This window comes from Daucus carota, chromosome 4 (assembly GCF_001625215.2).
Source record: "Daucus carota subsp. sativus chromosome 4, DH1 v3.0, whole genome shotgun sequence".
Classification (NCBI taxonomy): Eukaryota; Viridiplantae; Streptophyta; class Magnoliopsida; order Apiales; family Apiaceae; genus Daucus; species Daucus carota.
The window spans coordinates 24,159,502-24,179,476 of record NC_030384.2 but is presented as its reverse complement, the minus strand read 5'-3'; the positions used below and the strand labels follow the sequence as shown (position 1 = coordinate 24,179,476).

The window sequence follows — 19,975 nt, the reverse complement described above, 5'->3', positions numbered from 1 at the left end:
AATTTTAAAAATAAATTACACAGCTACACTTTACAGGAGCATTAAAGTCCGTGCCGCGTCCCCGTCCCCCAATGTATACAACTCAGGGGACGGAGGGAGTACCATCCTATCAAAAATTTATATTTAAGAATTAATACTAATATGTGCGTATGTATTCGGCGTTATATCAAAATGAAAAATGAAACACCGTATATAAACCCTAAACCCTCATTATACTCAAAAGCCCTTGCAAGAAAGCTGCGTTTAAACCCAGGTATGCCTGTGCATCTATCAATTGGGGTCGTCTTAGTTTTCTGTTTTAAAATTGGGGATCAACTCATATTCTTGTAATTTAATCACATTCGTCTTTTGTAGTCGATTGGGGGATTTATACATGACAATTATCTCTCAATATATGTATTTATATCCATCAGTTTAATTTCTGCTATCTTGCAGTTTCCGTTTAATTATGATTTTCTTAGGAATTTAGTTAATTTCATGGATTATTCTGTGCTCTTCTCCATTAGAGTGTTTTTGATAGCTGATTTGTTTATGTATTTGGAGGCTACTAGTTTCGTTATGTTTTCGGGGACATTTTTTTTTATTTTTTTGCAATTGATAGGTCACGCTTGCTCGTGTGGAAGTGAATTTTGTGAGGATGGCTCAACTTTACTTTGATGATGTTATCAAGGTTCACGAGATAGATGATAAGAAGTATGATAAAGGTACAGCTCGCTTCTTTTACTCGACTGATTTCAAAGGTTTTTTATTTGAAGATTCGTGTATTTAATCATGTACTATATTTGCAACCATTAAGAGGAAGTTAGAATTCAAGTAGAGATGGCTGACATATAATGTGTAAATTAAACCATTTACATGGTATATAGTATATACTTAATTTACTTTCTTTTGAAGATAAGCTGGACGCTACGTGATGGTTTTTATAATAAAGTGCATCAAATCATTTAGCCGGTTAATGTTTTCTTAACTTCAGTTAGGTTCATTAAAAAAAAAAATTCCCTACAACTAATATACACTTCAGAGTAATTTTGTATTTTTCCGGATTTTAGGAGTTGGTTATTTGCGTCTTGGGTGATGAGATTAGTTCTAGTGACCTCTAATTATTTCCGTGAGCACCGCCATTGCCCCAAGCTTAGGGGTTGAGCTGAATCTATGTTAAAGTATCTTTAGTTTTAAAATATTGAAGTAAGTGACTATCTTTCTCTATTATAAACTCTCGTTGATTCTTGTCCATCTGTATATTCATTTTATTTTTACTGAATTCACTTCAGATCTGTTGAACTTGGTAGACTTTGTGTGTTGTCACATCCTTGTATCACTTTGTTTATGCTCAAGTCTCTATTAGCTCTCCAGCTCTAAATTGTGTGCATGCGTTTTTCAGTTTCTCGCATCAAAGCGCAGAGTGAGGAATTGGACATGAGCCTGGTACTAGATGTGAACACAGAAATATATCCAATATGTGTTAAGGACAGGTTTAGGATGGTTTTGTCCAAGTCTCTATATCCAGATGGTTCAGCTGTTACAGAGCTTAACCCCCAGGTAATATATGATTATATGTCTTTTGGGCTCACATTGATGCAAGGAGATATAAATGATTACAGAAACTTACTGATTATTATTGAATAATATATGAATATGTAATCAACTAATGATGTGTCAATATATTTTAATTATCAGTTGTTTATATAAGAATATACATCTAGCATACTGTCATGGAGTGAATTAAAAGTATAACCTTCACTTTTCTGGTTAAAACTCGAAAACGCTTACATGATAATGTCGCTCTCAAAAATTTTCACTCATGTTGCTCACCTTTGACTAAAGTTTGTTGTCTTCATCCTGAAGGCTTTTGTCCATAAATTGTGATTGAAATCTTTCTGTCCTTAGCGGAGTTATTAATTATCATGTATGTTGTTATATCTACTTTAAGATTCATACCATCAGCAAATATGTGTGTACCATGGAGCACTTTAAGATTTAATCCGTCTGCAGATATGTGTGTACCATGGAGACTGTTGGACTCTTGACTCTGCTATAGGGTTTAATATCAACGTGATCAACATTATTGTCAAAATAGAACCTAGTCACTTGATACACAAGGACTTCTTTAAAGCACTTAAATCACTATATACATGACTCTGTTTTGGACAAAGAATCAATCGAATTGGGGATTTTTTTTGTAATAGATCAATTTTAGACATAGGCAAATCGAGATGTTTGGTTTGATGTTTGCTAAATCAAGTACAAGAACAAATTAATGTTAAAGAGTTGAGAGAATTTAAGAAACACATTGTCTATGTTCATATCTGTGTTTTGACATGTTTCTTCATGTGTATTTTTATTATATAAGCAACGGGTAGTACACTTCTTGTGACTAGGATTCCTTTGTGTTTTCTGTTGAATTTTTTTAGAATAGACGTAGTGATTTATATAGTTTTTTGAGTGTTTAAAACTAGTCACCTTGGAGTTCGGGTAGCTTGGTGAGATTTTATCAGTGGTCTCTATGATATAAAACCTGATGTATGAGTATGCGAATATGTTGTTTTATTACTGTGAAATTAAACTTTTTTTTGTTCAGTTTTTACTTTCTTTATGACACTTTTTAAAGAATAATTTCCCTTTAAAAACCAAATGTGGCAAGAGCGTGAAGGATAAACTGCAGTATGTCATATACTTTTGTGTGAGTGGCTTTTAAGAGATAAAGGATTATTTTGTTTAGGCTGATGACCTTTTTTTAATTTCAGGACCAGAAGAAATCACTTGCAGACAAATTTGAGTATGTCATGCATGGACTGTTATATAAGATGTCAGAGGACACCTCTGGTCGCGATCCTTCAGCGTATGTTTTTGTTATGTATACATCTTTCCGTTGCTTTTGTGAATGTTCAATTTGCAGAAGACCAAGAATCTTTGATAGTAAATTAATTTTGCAAACATAAGTTAGTTGTGCTTCCAAAATCTACTGTATGTACAGTGACCCTAAATCTGCCAATGTATCAAAGTTTTTCTTATCTTATAAAAATACAATCAATAAGTTGTCTTGAAAATTTACTACATATGTTTAGGTAAAATAAATGATTTTAAAGCTCCATTGGCATTACCGGCTCATATTATCTAGTTTCTTATTTCCTTTTTTCTTTTTCTCATTTGGCCTCAGGGAGGTATATATATCATTCGGAGGACTTCAGATGATGCTGAAGGGGAATCCAACTAAGATCGGAAAATATAATGTTGACGAAAAGTTATTTCTTCTCATGCGAAGATTGTAAAATATGACTATTTCGTAATGGAAGTGTTTTAGATGTTTTGTTTCAACTTCGGATTGACCGAAGAATTTGATGTGGCCATGAATTTCTCAACCCCTAAACATTTGTAAAATATCATGCCACATTATACTTCTGTAAAATTGCATGTCACATTATCTTTCATATTCATCAGCAACTTAATCTAACATTATTGGTCTGTAACCTTGGTAGAGTGCGCAGAGTAGTCTTTGTTTGAGTTACTTATGAGATCTGTTCAAAAATAGCCGAATTCGATGATTAGCCATCTAATCGAGCACAATTATGCTAAGAATTCAGTATTAATATAGACCACAAACAAGTAGATACTGCAATTCAAGCCAACAACGCCCAGAATAAGAGTTCACCAATTAAGCAACTACAATCCCCACACTTCGAGAAGGGGGCGTCTCCAAAAGATAACAACTACACATAAGATATTCGATACTCTATTCTCCGCACTCCTGCCATTTACTAACCCTACTCCCCTGCATTGACTGAATTACCCTTTGGACTTATGGGCTCTGGCCCGCTGGTGTTTGGGCTGTTGTCTTGGGCCTTCTCACATATACCACTCCATCAAACGGTTTAGACAGGTCCTTAGCATTACCCCGGGCCCAAACATTCACCTTGTCCTCAAGGTGGAAAGTAGGAAACAATTGATGAATGTTATCAAAGTGTTCCCAAGTGGCCTCCTCCTGAGACTTGCCTTGCCACTTGATCAGTACTTCTACTGTCCCACCAGGCCCTGTAGGCATAGTACGAACTCCTAGCAGCTGCTCAGGAGTACTAACAGCAGTACCCAAATCAGTAATCACCCTGGGAAATGGAGAAGACACTGCTGCAGGTCCCAACGACTTCTTTAACAATGACACATGAAAAACTGGATGGATGCGAGACTCCGGAGGCAACTGTAATTTATAGGCCACAGCACCAATCCTCTGCACTACCAGAAACGGACCGTAATACTTGGCTGCCAACTTCTCAAAGGGGCGCCTTGCTAAAGACCTCTGTCTGTAAGGATGTAATTTCAAATACACGTGGTCACCCACTGCGAAAGACACTTCGCGACGGGAAAGATCTTCCTGTAGCTTCATTCTATGCTGAGCTCGAATGAGATTAGCTTTTAATTCATCCAAAATCGCATCTCTCTCCAACAGCTGATCCTCCAAACTAACTACAGCTGTATCCCCCTGCTGATACCTCAATAACTGTGGTGGGGGTCGCCCATACAAGGCCTGAAAAGGTGTGAACCCAGTCGAGGCGTGAGTAGACGTGTTGTACCAGAACTCGGCCCATGGCAGCCACTTGGACCATGACTTGGGGTGACCTTGAATAAAGCAGCGTAAATAGGTTTCCAAACATTTGTTGACGACTTCTGTTTGTCCATCTGACTGGGGATGGTATGCAGTGCTTTTATGTAGCAGTGTTCCCTGTAATTTAAACAGCTCCGCCCAAAACAAGCTCACAAACACACGGTCACGGTCCGAGACAATGGTCGTGGGAAAACCATGATGCTTGACCACCTCCCGGACGAAAACTTCTGCAACAGACCCAGCAGTGTATGGGTGTTTCAAGGGTATAAAGTGACTGTATTTGGTTAAGCGATCCACCACTACCAAAATGGTATTCCAACCATGAGAATTAGGCAGCCCTTCCACAAAATCCATTGATATTGCATCCCAAACCAGCGTGGGAATGGGTAATGGCTGAAGCAAGCCTCCTGGTGACAAAGTGGAAGACTTGGCTTGCTGGCAAATGGCACAGTGTCTCACATATTGAGCAATCTCCTTACGCATCCCAGGCCAAAACCAGTCAGTGGCAATCCTTTTGTAGGTTTTAAAGTCTCCAGAATGCCCACCCAAAGGCGAGTCGTGATACGCATGAAGTATGGTAGCAATCAGCTCTGATTTTGGGGGCAACACCAACCTGCCCTTATACTTCAAATCCCCATGTTCAATGTGATACCCCGCGGGCACAGTATGGCCCTGTTGTATGTCTGTGAACAGTCGACTTATGAACTCATGCTTCCGAACCGCATCAGCATACTCACTCCAATTAGTACCCCCAGACATCAATAAGGCTCCCAACTCAGCTGCATCACCATATTCACGAGACAAAGCATCTGCAACCCTGTTGGCAGGCCCTGCTTTGTATTGAATTGTGAAATTATAAGCCATCAATTTGCTCACCCAACGCTGATATTCAGGTCCCACCTCACGTTGCTCCATCAAATACTTCAGACTTTGTTGATCGGTCCTTATCACAAAGTGTCGACCCAACAAGTAATGCTTCCATTTCAATACGGCTAGAACAATCGCCATCAACTCCTTTTCATAAATCGATTTCAAACGACCCCGTGGCCCCAACACCTTACTGAAATAGGCTATTGGGTGGCCCTCTTGTAACAGCACAGCTCCTAAACCGAAACCAGAAGCATCAGCCTCAAGAATGAAATTCTTGGTGAAATCGGGCATCGCCAGAATCGGCCCCTGCACCAGCGCCTGTTTTAACAGGTTGAACGCTTCCGTGGCTTCAGATGTCCAACTAAACTGGTCTTTCCTTAGTTGATCAGTTAGTGGCCTGGCAAGCTCAGCAAACCCGGCAATGAACCTACGGTAATAGCCCGTAAGGCCTAAAAACCCCCTTAAATCCCTTAAATTACTTGGCACTGGCCACTCCTTCACGGCTCGGACTTTCTCGGCATCCATGGCCACTCCATTCTGAGAAATCACATGCCCCAAATAATGCACCCTCTCCTGGCCAAACTCACACTTACTGCCATTAGCATAGAGTTGGTGCTGCTGCAACGTTGACAGAACCGTAGTCACATCCAACACATGCTGCTCTTTAGTGGCGCTATACACCAATATATCATCGAAAAACACTAGGACGCACTTACGGAGGTAAGGCTGAAACACAGAATTCATAAGTGCCTGGAACGTGGCAGGGGCATTCATCATTCCAAAGGGCATCACTAAAAACTCGTAGTGACCCTCGTGTGTACGAAACGCGGTTTTATGAACATCTGCCTCCTTAACCCGTATCTGATGATACCCCGACTTGAGATCAAGCTTAGTGAACCACTTTGCCCCATGTAGTTCGTCGAGTAATTCCTCAATCACTGGTATCGGATATTTATCCGCGACTGTTACTTTGTTCAGCGCCCTATAATCAACACAGAAGCGCCAAGACCCATCCTTCTTCTTTACTAGCAGAACAGGGCTCGAATAAGGGCTGGACGATGGCTGAATAATGCCTGCACGGAGCATATCCCCAATCAATCTTTCAATCTCATCTTTCTGTGTCTGCGCATAACGATAGGGTCTAACACTCACAGGGTCGACACCTTCTTTTAGCACTATGGCGTGTTCATGGCCCCTGGACGGAGGTAAACCATCAGGTAAATGAAACACAGACTGAAATCTGGCCACTGTTGCTGCTAAAAATTCTGGAGTTGGGGGTAACTCTTGTTGGGCAGGTGTGAGCTGCCTCACCGCTGCCAACTGGTTGAACTCCACTAAAAACCCAGCCCCTTCAGTCCTCAAAGTCTTGAGCATGGCTTTAAGCGAGATTCGTGACCTTCCCAACGACGGATCCCCTTTGATTGTGACATCCTCCTTGCCCATTCGAAACTTAATAGTTTGAGTTTTCCAATTGGTCGACATGGTTCCTAATTTCTCCAACCACTGCACCCCCAAGATTACATCCGAATTCCCCAATGGTAATGGCAGGAAGTCCTCTACCACTGTTATGCCAGCCAACTTCAATACCACTGATTTACATTCTCCCTCACCCTGAACTGCCTCTCCTGTACCCAACGCCACCCCAAACGACTTGGACGGCAAGACTGGAATGCCTAAACGCGCCACTGCCTCCACTGATATAAAATTGTGGGTAGCCCCCGGATCCACCATCACAACCACCTCCTTGTCATTTATCTGTCCCAGCAGTTTCAGTGTTTTCGGGCTGGTAATGCCCACAACTGAATTCAACGAGATCTCTGGCTGTACCTCATCCCCCAGCTCACTACCCTCCTCTAAATATCCCTGCGATCCATCACCTGCCACACTGTCTTCCTCAGGTTGTAACACAATAACGCTGAGCTCCTTCTTTTTACACCTATGCCCAGCACTCCACTTCTCATCACAACGGAAACATTCTCCCCTTTCTCTTTTGGCCTGAAAATCCTTGTCACTTAAACGACGAACCTCACCCCCCAACTTGGCAACTGAACCAGTGCTCGGACTGCGAGCAGTGGACACTGTGGGACTAGACGAACCTAGTGACAACGAGGACACGGCCTTGGGGCTTGGAACACTCGCATTAGACTGTGATTTAAAAGTGGAGTAGCTCGAAGTACCTGACTGGGGAGAAAATGCTACCTCCGAGTAATACTGAGCACCCCCAGCTTTATACTCGCCCTTACGAGCTTGCATCCCTTTGATTTTGTCCTCCACTTTGACGGACAGATCCATTGCATGATCGAGGCTACGGGGGCCCAATAGCCTGACCTCAGCCCGAATCTCTGCCTTTAATCCCGTAATAAACTGCCCCTTAGCTATCTCTTCGGGCACTCCTGTGAGTGGTGCCATGAGTTCGATGAATTTCCTGCGATACTCAATTACCCCCGAGTCTTGACGATGGTTCAACCATTGTTCGTATAACGTCCCAGACGAAGAAGGACGGAATTGCAATAGGAGCATTCCCTTTAACTCCTCCCAACGCCGAATCGGGCGACGGCCATGTTCCCACTGATACCATAATAATGCGTCACCATCCAACGAGACAATGGCTGCCTCCAACTGATCCTCCTCGCACAATCGATAGAAACTGAAATACCTTTCCGCCCGTAAAATCCAACCATCAGGGTTAATACCCGAGAAAACCGGCAGATCCAGCTTTTTATGTCTCCAACCCGACCCGGGCGGCGGCCCAGAAGCCCGACCCACAAACCCATCCTCACCTCCTGACCCGAAAACTCCATGTTGCCCTCCAACCCTACCCGACCCCACCATTGACCCGTCGGGTCGTCCCCCATCACCACCCTCACCCGACAGTGGGCTCCCGTGGTGCTTCGATGACGGCCCAGAGCGATGGGTCGGATCCCAACCCTTAATAGAAGTCAAAGATGATTTCATTTCTTCCTGAAATCGAATCTGCTCATCCTTAAGAGAATTAAACATGATCTCATGCTGTTCGCGAGAGCGCGCGATACGAGCCTCCAACCGCTGAGAAGTCTGATCCATGGACATGGTAAGATGGTCAATTAATGACCGTTGCAGCTCCTGTGTTGCCGAAGTGACCGCAATGGCTATTTGTTCAGCCATGGCCGTACGCAACTCACCCAACCCAGCTTCAAGGAGCTCGATGCGATGTTGATTGGAAGGAGGGGCACCCATACTGAGGTAGGACAAGATCGATGGCTCTGATACCAATTGCTAAGAATTCAGTATTAATATAGACCACAAACAAGTAGATACTGCAATTCAAGCCAACAACGCCCAGAATAAGAGTTCACCAATTAAGCAACTACAATCCCCACACTTCGAGAAGGGGGCGTCTCCAAAAGATAACAACTACACATAAGATATTCGATACTCTATTCTCCGCACTCCTGCCATTTACTAACCCTACTCCCCTGCATTGACTGAATTACCCTTTGGACTTATGGGCTCTGGCCCGCTGGTGTTTGGGCTGTTGTCTTGGGCCTTCTCACATATACCACTCCATCAAACGGTTTAGACAGGTCCTTAGCAAATTATTTTGAATACACTCTCTTCGTCCAATGTTCTCAAAATGTCTGATTAACTTTTAAAAGATATAATATCAATTATACTCTCATTGGACTACAAATTTTCAATAAATCCTAAAAATCTTCAATTAGTTTGAATACACTCTCTTGGTCCTACAAATCAATTATTTTATTATTTTTTTAAATCTTACTTGAAAATGCATAATTGGTTTCACTCTGTCCTAATTAAAAAAAAATTATGCACATAAACTATCTAATTAAAATCAGTAATTTATATGTAAAAAAAATCATTTTCTCAAATGAAAAATTATAAATACAAGAACAAGTAAAAATATCAAGATATAGGGGCCGTTTGTCCAAATTTAAAAAAAGTGATTCCATGCTTAAAGTAAAGAAGTGGAGTAGAAGTGATAAGTAAATAAGTTGATAAAGTATTTGGAAAAGAAATAGAAACTGTGAGAGAGAAGCTCAGCTTCTTAAAAGTGCTTCGGTTCCCAAACAGCCCGACAGTGTCATGTTGTTCTAAAACTAATTATCATATTTAAATAGGATGCTTTTTTATCTGAATCAATATTTTATTTCAAGTAGCATGTGGGAAAGAGTGATGGATATCCTCTAGCAATGAGAGAATATGGTTACCTTGTCTTCCTCTGTGATAACTTCACATAATTCAGATGCCAAGTCCCTGGGAATATGTGTTCAAGAGAAGCTCAAATCCTGCAAATCCCTACAAGAGCTCAAACAAATACATGCTTTTCTTATTAAAACAAGCTCACCCATCCATTTCCACCACCTCATATTCACCAAAACCTTATCCTTTTCTCCTTGTTCATCTTCTTCCTCTGACCCAACTTATGCACACTCCTTGTTTGCTAAGTTGCCTGAACCAGATATTGTTGCGTATAATGCTGTTATACGATATTTTTCGAGTGCCAAGAATGGTAACAACTCATTGGTGGCTCTCTTGGTTTTGGTTGGATTGCTTGAAAATGGCCTTTTTCCTGATAATTACACATACCCTTTTGTTTTCAAGGCTTGTATGCAGTTATGTAAGTTGAGAGAAGGTGAACAAGTTCATGCACATGTGATTAAAAAGGGGTTTGTTTCTGATTTGTATGTGGTGAATAATTTGATGAGGTTGTATGCTGTTTGTGGTGGTGTTGACAGAATGAGGAAGTTGTTTGATGGGAGTCCGGAGAGGGATTTGGTGTCGTGGACTACGTTGATTCAGGGTTATGTTCATATGGGGTTTGGGAGGGAAGGAGTACATGTGTTTTTTGAGATGTGCAGTGCAGGTATCAGGCCTGATGAGATCGCAATGGTGGTAGTAATTTCTGCATGTGCAAAACTAGGTGATTTGAGACTTGGGAGGAAAATCCATGAGTATATGTTTGACCATAAGGTGAAATTTGATGTGTTTGTTGGAAATGCATTGGTTGATATGTATTTAAAATGTGGCTGTGCTGAGTTTGCTCGTAAGGTCTTCAATGAGATGCCTGTTAAAAATGTGGTTTCCTGGAACTCCATGATATTTGGTTTGGCTCAACAAGGGAAGTTTAGGGAAGCCATAATTTTTTTTATTAAGATGCAGAGTAAAGGCTTCAAACCAGATAGTCTTACTTTAGTTGGTGTGCTGCACTCATGTGCGAATTTAGGGGGACTCGAATTGGGAACGTGGGTTCATGCATACATAGATAGGCATCATCTTGAAGCTGATGGTTTTCTAGGAAATGCCCTTATAGACATGTATGCAAAGTGCGGAAGCATAGAAAAAGCTGTTAGAGTGTTTAAAAACATGAAGCGGAAAGATGTTTATACATGTTCAACCATGATAGTTGGGTTAGCCTTAAATGGGCAAGCAGAAAGAGCACTAGAAGTTTTCTTAGAAATGAGGAATATGAAAATTGAACCAAATGATGTGACATTTATTGGTGTTCTCATGGCATGTAGTCATGCAGGTCTTTTGGAGGATGGACGCAAGCATTTTATTCAAATGTCGAAAGTTTATAATCTTGAACCGCAAGTAGAGCACTACTGCATCATGGTCGACCTCTTGGGTCGTGCAGGTTTGATAAGTGAAGCTGAGGAGTTTATTAAAGAAATGCCAATCGTGCCTGATGCCTCTGTTTGGGGTTCTTTATTAGGAGCTTGTAGGATTCATGGGCATGTTGAGCTTGGGAAGAATGTAATGGAAAAACTTGAAAGTATTGAGTCTGAGGAGGACGGTACCTATGTACTCATGTCAAATATATACTCTTCATCAGATCGATGGAGGGAAGCTTCAAAATTAAGAAAGGCAATGAAGGAACTGAAGATTAAGAAGAAACCTGGTTGTAGTTTAATTGAACTGGATGGTGTAGTTTATGAATTTCGGAAAGGGGATAAAGCACATCCAAAGGCTAATGTGATATACACGTTACTTGCAGAATTACATTATCAGATGAGGAATCCCACAGACTTGATACACAGTGACATTATTTGAGTTCCAACAGATGTCATAAGGTAAGGAACGAAAAGTTATGGAAGTTTCTTGTCAACAGTTGTAGATGTAGGTCTCTCTTGCTTGTATCAATAATATCGACATCTGGTATTACTTCAGGATCAAAGACTTAAGTGGGTTGTGTCGGGGTGAAGTTACCTCGCCTCAAGGATAGCCTACTGCTGAGCACATGTCTACACATCTAACTGATGAGGTTAGATCTTACTTATCAAGTTTCCAATTTACAGTCTTCTGCTTTACATAATTGTTATTCTATAGTATAAAATGTGTATTCATTTGACAAGCGAATTTCAAAAATTTAACCTGACAACAAAAATAATAATTTTGTCTGCTGTGTCTTAAGGTGCATAGCTTTCTGTTACACGATCATACTGGAAAATTAAACTTTCCTCCAATGAATGGTCGGTCAGGTTTGTATTTGAATAATGAAGCAATTAAATTATTCTAGGAACCTATTAGATCGGTGACTTTGGGGCTATGTTACCCGGACTCAGCTAAAGTGTCCAAAATGGATACATGTCTGAGTATCGGACTCGGCTGTATTTCAAAATTTCATGTTTTGGCCTAAAATAAGTGGGGGAATGTCCGTGCCCATGTTCTTATGTCAAGTGTCTGACAAGGGTACTTGAGGCAAAATGAAGAGTCAAGATAACATAGCCTTGGAGAATAATATTTGTACTGGAAGATTCTTAGAACTCTCTTGTTTAAGGAGAAAACATACATGCAGTAACCAATTATCTCATAAAAGCAACTAAGTCAATAACACTTTATACACGTCCTTATGAAATGTTCCGAACAACTAGACTTTTAAAATATATATAAATTAAAGCCAATGGAGGAGCTAATAATAGATATGAGGGTACTCTGGAACAATCCATAAACTCTTTAGACATGCATATCAGCCATCTGGTATAGATATACACCTGTAATTAGGTTGCTGCCCAGGAGACTTATGAGCACAGAGACAAATTTGCCCACAATTCTATTCTATCCTTTATTTTTACAAGAAAAATCGTGCATATTATTACTATCATGTAAGTTGGTTAAATTTTGGACCTCCAATAAACATGGTACATGTTTACCCTCCTTCCGGAACTGGCCTGTCCAGGAGACTATGTCCACTACAAGTCTACAATATCAAAAAATATTCCGATGCATTGGTGATGGACAATATATGCCCATATGTAATTGAACACCAACCAAACGCAACATTAGTATTCTCATGTCTATAGTTCACTATAAACATGTGGTAAAGATGGCTATTAATTACAGTTGTGGTAGACAAAAATCATCGCTGGATGCGGATATTGAGTTGATGCTAGGAGTTCATAGCTTCAGAGGAAATCCATGTACACTTAAGCTGATGTTAGGATTATTGATGATGAAATTTCTGTTGAACAGGTTAAGCTTAATCAAAAGAGTATTAGCAGTTCAGTAAATGTGAGGAAATCCATGTACCCTTAAGCTGATGTTAGTGAATATATTTGATTATCCGTAGGTTCATGTTGTCTAGTAAATGTGAGGATTTATATAATGCTTCAGGAGACCGCATTAACCTATAAGACATGCATTATTTCCTCATCGAATATGATCAGAGAATAGATGTGTGAAAACTGAGTTTGTTCTGGTCTTGATATCAGTTCAGAAATAAAGTATGGCGCTCCCAAATATATGTATATTGGTAAGTCCAAAATCTCTTCAAAATTTCACCTTCTCCCTTTGTCGTAATTGAGGATTAGTTGCTGGAATGGGTACCTGCAAAACAAACAAAGAAAACTTATTCTCACGCTGGAGGTGCCGGCATTGTTTTGCAGGTTCCCACTATGGCGGCTAAATCTCATTTTCGGGGAAGTAAGGTATAAGGGAAATTCAATGCATATTGATGCTACATAATGGACAGCTTCTTGCCTTCTCCAACCTGATTGATTATGAGATTGCCAGATTGGAATCCATGAACATGTAAAAATTATAATCAAAAATCTCAAAATCTGACCATGCATATATTCACAATTCCATATCTATCCGCTATTACAATTTAAATCTATCATTATATTTCTATAACATGATCTTGGAAACTCTACCAACATAGCAACAACACAAAAGCTTCACATATCTTCGTTAGAAAAACAATGAAGGGGCTATTCTGATATAGCTTGTTTCGCAGATTCAAGTGTTGACGTAACAGAAGCAGCAGCATTTTCCAAAACACCACCGCTAGTGTTAGACTTTTTGGCAGGGGGTTGGGGTTGTGGCTGTTGGGGCGCCTGCACCAGCCTTTGTCCTTGTTGACCTCCGGCTGATGGCCTGCAATCTCCAGTCTCCGCCTTCTTCCCTACTGCACTCTGATCAGTTGCCTTGAAACATGAAAATCATCGTAAACTTATATGATAGAAAGTCTGTCAAAGTTCATTTCACAAAAGGTCATAAGATTCATCAATGAGTATCTGAAAAAACTGCAAAACCTAAGAACATGAATGCATGTGTGCATTTTCATTACCTGATTATTTGTTGATGGGTTGTTATTATTCATGATTATGCCTGATTGTTGATTCAAATTGAGAATTTTTTTCAAGAGATTAATGTATTTTCTCCTGATCTAAAATCTTTATTAGTACAAGTTCTTAGGGCATCCTGAAATTTTGGATTACAATGGTGGTTAGCTAATGCTATAATGAGTCTACCTTTTTAGTGGTCAAATTTCCAATTAAGTGGAAGTTCATATTTTTCCAAATTAGTATAATTTATGAGTGTTTATTGGGATTTTAAAGGATTTTATTTTATTTATGAAATCCAGGCGTATTTAGCTTGGGTTTTAAATATATATATGTATATCAAAAATTTGAGATATTCAGTTAGGATTTTAATTATGCTACAAAATATGGTTGCTCAATTAAGATCCTTCAATTATGCTTAAAAATTTGATGATATTCAATTAGAATTATTTAAAATTCATTAAAATCTGATAATAATCAAATGTTAATGAATTTTTTTGAATATCATGAAATGATGGATTTGTGGGGTCGTTCAATATTTTTTTTAAAAAAAAATGTTTTTAGTACTTTTTTGAACCCCCACGAAAAGAATGATTACTTTTCATTATCTATTTATTATGAGAGGAAAAGATTAGGAACAAATTTGGTGTACTTAGTATTATTTAATGAACTGAATCATAATTAATAATTTTATATTTAGACTCATCCTTGTTTTTTTTTTTTGCAAAAAACAACGTTTTAAATGACATTTTAGTCACTTAACTAACAAGAAACTTGCAATTGAATTATCGAACTCAAAAAACTTTCAATTGTCCATGAGGTGATTGAAAACTTTTTGAGTATGATGATCCAATAGCAAGTTTCTCATTAGTTGAGTGACCAAATGTCATTTAACCACTAAAACAACATATATTGTGGGACCATTGGTATTGAATTTGAAATACAGGACTTGTTCTTATTTTTCACACCAAACTAAAATGCCTATGCAACACATGATTTCAATCATTTCAAACGATATGGATACAATTACTAGCTGAAAATCAACAAAATTTTATTTTAAAAAATAGGAAGAAAATGAACATAAACAAATGAATCAATCTAATTATCACAAATCAAGCACGAAAACAACTTCTGGCCAAAAGATTTTGGATATGATTTTGGAAGCAGAGCTTCAAAAGACACAACATGATGTTCATCAGCTCCGCTTTCTTTAGCTTTGGTGCACTCCTCACAGTACACTTTATAAGCGTCTCCCACGTATGTAACTGCCTGGGAAACTGTCATATTTTCGACTAGTTTGTGAGGGTAAATATCCTTGTTATGGTCACCGTTCAGTGTTGCAGCCATTTGCACCATTTCTCCTTGGTAATCAGTCAGCTTTGCTTCGTCTTCGTTTGGTTCAAAATCGCGCATCTTCACAGGCTCTGATAATTTTTCTGCAAAATTGTTTTAGAATAAACTAGACCATGAATGTCTGAGCACAAACTAATTCAGATCGTCAAATATGGAAAATTTTGAAATTTCGAGGTCTCGTGCTAAATTTTATTAAGCACACATACCTGGACAATCTTGTCTCGGGCTAGTCCTGTTAACAACACCTTCAAAAGTGCCAGCCCATGCATCTCTCTTTGTCAAAAAGTCATTTAAATTGAAGATCTTCTTAATAGTTGCTGCAATTGAAGAATGCTCGAACTCTGAAGTTGGATACGGTCCTGAAGGCCCATGCAATACTGCAATTTCAACGTAGGGTGTGTTTAGAAGTGTTGTTAAAAATTGTTGTGCTCTCAGAAAAAGTACTGATAAAATAGTGTTGTCGTAGAAATCAGATAGTTGTTTGGTAATTTTTTGGTATTTACATATTTTGAGTAATTATATAAAAAAATATATTTTTGATGAGGTTTGATTGTGAAATTTATGATAACTTCTCGCAGAAGCATGGGAAGACCTATTGTCCAGGAAAGCTGTTTTTAAATTTACCAAATAGTTTTTCAGCTGATTTTGCGACAACAATACCGAATCATACTTTAGTTGATTAATTGTAGATGGCTAATAATGAGTCTACTTAGAAAAAAGTAAAGGTACCTGTTCCTCGTTCGATCCAGGGAGAAACCATAATAACAGGCACCCTAACTCCTAGCCGGTCGAATTTGAATTTATACGGCTCAGGGCCATCGATGTCATCGGGACTGGGCACTCCGGTGATTGGAGGAGGGACATGATCATAGAAACCGCCATGTTCGTCATAAATAATCAAAAACAAAATCTCATTCCATTGCGGACTTGATCTCAATGCTTCATAAACTTGTTTCACAAATTTCTGGCCTTCCGAAACATCATGAGCAGGGTGATCATCGTTTCCAGGCAACAATTTAGTGTCAAGATATCGGTTCTCAATCACCACATAGTTTGGTAATTTCCCTTTTTCGCAGTGGTCCTTGAATTGCAGATCAAACTGATGGTAATTGTCTATGTACTTAAGCTTTCTCATATTCCTGCGAAAAGAAAATAGTTCTCATTTATAACTTGAGAAACTACATTTTACCGCAATAAATCTTTGAATCTCCCAACATTTCACTGCTAGTCAGTACTACCACTTTGCAGATTAACAATGAAAACAGAGTGCTGATGAGTGCATTGCTTTTGCTTCTCCAGAAGAAATCTCATGTCCTCTAAAAGACGGATCTAGTAAAGGACACGGCACGTGATCATATTTCCGACTGAGGGTGTAGTACACGAGGTTTAATTTCATATATGTTACAGCACTAAACTTAGCAAAAAAACTTAAAAGAATCATCAAAGGTCAGAGACTCAGAGTTACTTAAAAATTAGTTTGTCTTCAACACATGATCCATTATTGTTCTCAATGCCATCATCAAAACCAACACGTTATCTTAAAAATGTTAAATTAGTCAAATTGATGAAGCTGGCAATTCTGTATGTCAAACAAAGATGCTCATAATATAAGTAAACTATCCAACACCAGCTAAGCAATACTGATTTCTGCAAGTGTACATATTAAATCTCGATTGATTAATAATCTTGGAAAATTAATATTTCCTCCCTCTCTATTATTTATTTACACTTTTTTTTTTGAGATGTCTAATCCAATTCTTGACATTTCAAAGCTTATCAAATATAGTAAAATTTTATGACAGAAAAATCAACTATTCCTACTACTTACGGGTCTCATCACCCTCCTCAATTTTCTCATTTTTGCACTTTTATTTTCTTAACCTCCGTACCCAACTCAAATATAAACATTTGAGTGGAACAGATGAAGTAATTTTTAACATTAATCCTGACATTAGATAATTATAACTAAATTTAAATTATGGTCAACAACTAAAGATGAATGTTACCTAAAGAAAAGTGTGTTGGGAGGATACTGATGATAGATCCCGAAACTGCAACCCCCTTCTTCCAACGACTCAAAAATGGTCTTCTGCGGATACCCTTTAATCAACATACTCGTATCATTTTCGGTAGCACCATAAGAAGTAGCCGAATGTATGTACAATCTATTAGGCTGCGTCAGTGTTGGAATCGACGCGAACCATCTGTCACACACCGCAAATTCCTGCACCAATTCCTTGTAAACAGGCACCATTTCTGGTTTAAATCCGTTCATGACGACATCAGACATGCCTTTGTTAATACTCTCGGCTTGTTCAGCGAAGCCTTGCATTGTGGGAACACGAATGCTGCCAGTACTATTGGAAGAAAAAGTAGTAGAAGTTAAGGTTGCTCCGTGGAGTTGTTGATGTGTGGCTTCTAGTGAGTGACCGGGGTCTGGCTCGCTGTAGCCAGACCCGTCACCGAAGAAGACGCGTCCTGAGGATGGATCGGAGGCGGATAGGGGATTGGATTCGCCTCCGGTCACACCATTGATGTTGTCGTTTAGGGATTTCATCCATCCTAACATGTGGTCGAATGATCGGTTTTCTTGGACTACAAGGACTATTGTCTTGATAGGATATGTGCTGGTTGTTGCTTCGGCTGCCATTTTTTCGACCTGAGATGGTTTTGTTGTTGTTTGAGTTGATATGATTGGAATTAAAGTTGCCAAGGCTTTTCTACATTGTCACCTCTTGCATGAGTTTTATAATCAGAGTTGATAATGTTATGTACCAAGCTAATGTAGTTGTTGAATCATAGAGTCAAATCACTGCTCTTGAGCTGGTGATTATATACATGTGTTTATATTAACAAGAATGAAAAGTTTTGACTATGAAATTGCATCTACTTTCTTTACTATCTTTGTCATAAAAAATTAAAATACATTCATATTTTGTCGCTATTATCTTTTTTTTTTTTTCTCTTTAAAATTTATATATATTTTTTTAATTACATTCTCCACTCATTTCATTCCATCCAAGTGAACACAGCATAACTGATTTATTTATCAATTCAGAATTTATATTATAAATATTTTATGAACAAGGCTTTTTAGTCGAATTCGATCAATAAATCAGGAAAAATATTCAAAAGTTAGCTAGGAATTTTTAAATAAATGAAATTTTTTTAGAATAGTGATTTTGCAGGTAATTATTATATGTATGTCACTTTGAATCTCTCGTTTCTCCAATATTATAATATTATTACAGCGAAAATTACTCCACTCATCTTCTCATACAACTTTACCGAATTCTTTATTCCTAGAATTACACTTTTTTTTTTTTTTTTTTTTTGAAAATGAGAATAAATCTCAACGAGAATCGGCAATTCACCGTGATAATTCTTTCATTCAAGAAAGCTTATTATCTAACCGTCGGACATGCAAGATGACCGGGGAAATTTAGACAATAAAACTTTAATGTCCGAAAAGAAAACCGGCCTTCTTCCAAGAATCCTGAAAATAAAACAATAGAAACAAAAAGAATATAAGTCGATATATTTAACAGATTACATCAAAATATTCCCACAATCATGATAACTCATGATTGAGACAATTAAGCTCTTAATTAAGGCATAATAATAAAATATTAATATCCTTAATTAAGACACAATTAACACCCTCAAATAAGGCCCAATTAACGCCCTCAATAAAGAGGCATAATTTACGCCCTCAATAATTGAGGCACAATTTATGCCCTCAATAAATAGGCATAATTAACGAGGCACAATTACCGCCCTCAATTAAGGCACAATTAGCGCGTTTTCCTTTCTGAAACCGGATCCCGTCCTGAAACCGTCGTCACCGCCACCATCGGCCACCACCGCTATGCTATCGATCAAGTTGCCTCGTCGTATGCGAAGCGAACAACGAAGCGTATCACATGTTACACGAAAATCGCCCAAAACACCAAAAACCAAACAAAACACAGGGATTAAACAAACAAACAAATACACACAAACAAACAAGATTAAAATCAACATCTTTCGCAATTCCACTCAAAATCATGAGAAAAAGAGAAAATATTGTAAATAATTGTAATAGAAAGGCATACCAGTTGAGCCATGAGGAACCCCATAGGATTTGAAAGTCGGAGCAGCATCATGTGACAAACCCCTATTCTTAATTGCCCCTCTCTCTCGATCTTTTTCTCTTCACGCAGAACAAGATATAAGATGTTATATCAAGTTTTATTAGGCTGGGCAATAGTTGCTCGGGTGCCAGAGGATTGAATAAACAGAGACCAAACAGGGAGAAAGCATAGCTGTACTCTGATTTACATGTACAGATGCATGGGGAGTATACTGGTAGTATGAATGAACTAAAATTATATAACAAATTATCATTTATACTTGCAAAAAGTACATATAAGTATGTAGATGCTGTGTAAATATATGATTGTACTGCGGAAAGCTTTGGTGAATTTAGCTTGAGAGAGTACAAGTTGCAGAGAAAGGCAAGCGGTTGAAGATTTGTAGAGAGAGAAAGGACGGATTTCTGAAAGCTTCAGGTTTTTGTAGGAAAATTACACTTTTGATTCGCCGCCCTCTTCCA

At 38.6% G+C, this 19,975-nt stretch overlaps 3 protein-coding genes across 5 annotated transcripts; 2 read left to right on the top strand and 1 right to left on the bottom strand.

Annotated features, from left to right (window-relative positions):
• The first annotated feature begins 151 nt into the window (after positions 1 to 151).
• Positions 152 to 3,467, top strand: LOC108217706 (DNA-directed RNA polymerases II and V subunit 8A). Its single transcript, XM_017390587.2, has 5 exons — positions 152 to 253; positions 602 to 704; positions 1,382 to 1,539; positions 2,745 to 2,839; positions 3,158 to 3,467. The coding sequence occupies exons 2-5, from the start codon at positions 638 to 640 to the stop codon at positions 3,267 to 3,269; spliced, it is 432 nt and encodes a 143-aa protein (XP_017246076.1). The 5' UTR covers positions 152 to 253; positions 602 to 637; the 3' UTR covers positions 3,270 to 3,467.
• A 6,090-nt stretch (positions 3,468 to 9,557) lies between these two features.
• Positions 9,558 to 14,247, top strand: LOC108216200 (pentatricopeptide repeat-containing protein At1g08070, chloroplastic). 3 transcript variants are annotated; one of them, XR_010291296.1, is made up of 4 exons: positions 9,558 to 11,538; positions 11,636 to 11,729; positions 13,351 to 13,495; positions 13,701 to 14,247. XR_010291296.1 is itself a non-coding variant. In XM_064091905.1 (2 exons), exon 1 carries the CDS (start codon positions 9,668 to 9,670, stop codon positions 11,516 to 11,518), a length of 1,851 nt encoding a protein of 616 aa, XP_063947975.1. In that variant the 5' UTR covers positions 9,558 to 9,667; the 3' UTR covers positions 11,519 to 11,538; positions 11,636 to 11,760. The 3 variants fall into 3 exon arrangements, 1 of the variants encoding a protein (XP_063947975.1); XR_010291295.1 differs by lacking the exon at positions 13,351 to 13,495 and having other exon boundaries at positions 13,701 to 14,237; XM_064091905.1 differs by lacking the exons at positions 13,351 to 13,495; positions 13,701 to 14,247 and having other exon boundaries at positions 11,636 to 11,760.
• Positions 14,248 to 15,006: 759 nt separating this feature from the next.
• LOC108216797 (non-specific phospholipase C3-like) lies at positions 15,007 to 19,975 on the bottom strand. Its single transcript, XM_017389637.2, has 5 exons — positions 19,156 to 19,975; positions 17,388 to 18,877; positions 16,111 to 16,520; positions 15,588 to 15,758; positions 15,007 to 15,464 (listed from the first exon to the last, which is right to left on the bottom strand). Exons 2-5 carry the CDS (start codon positions 18,029 to 18,031, stop codon positions 15,127 to 15,129), a joined length of 1,563 nt encoding a protein of 520 aa, XP_017245126.1. The 5' UTR covers positions 18,032 to 18,877; positions 19,156 to 19,975; the 3' UTR covers positions 15,007 to 15,126.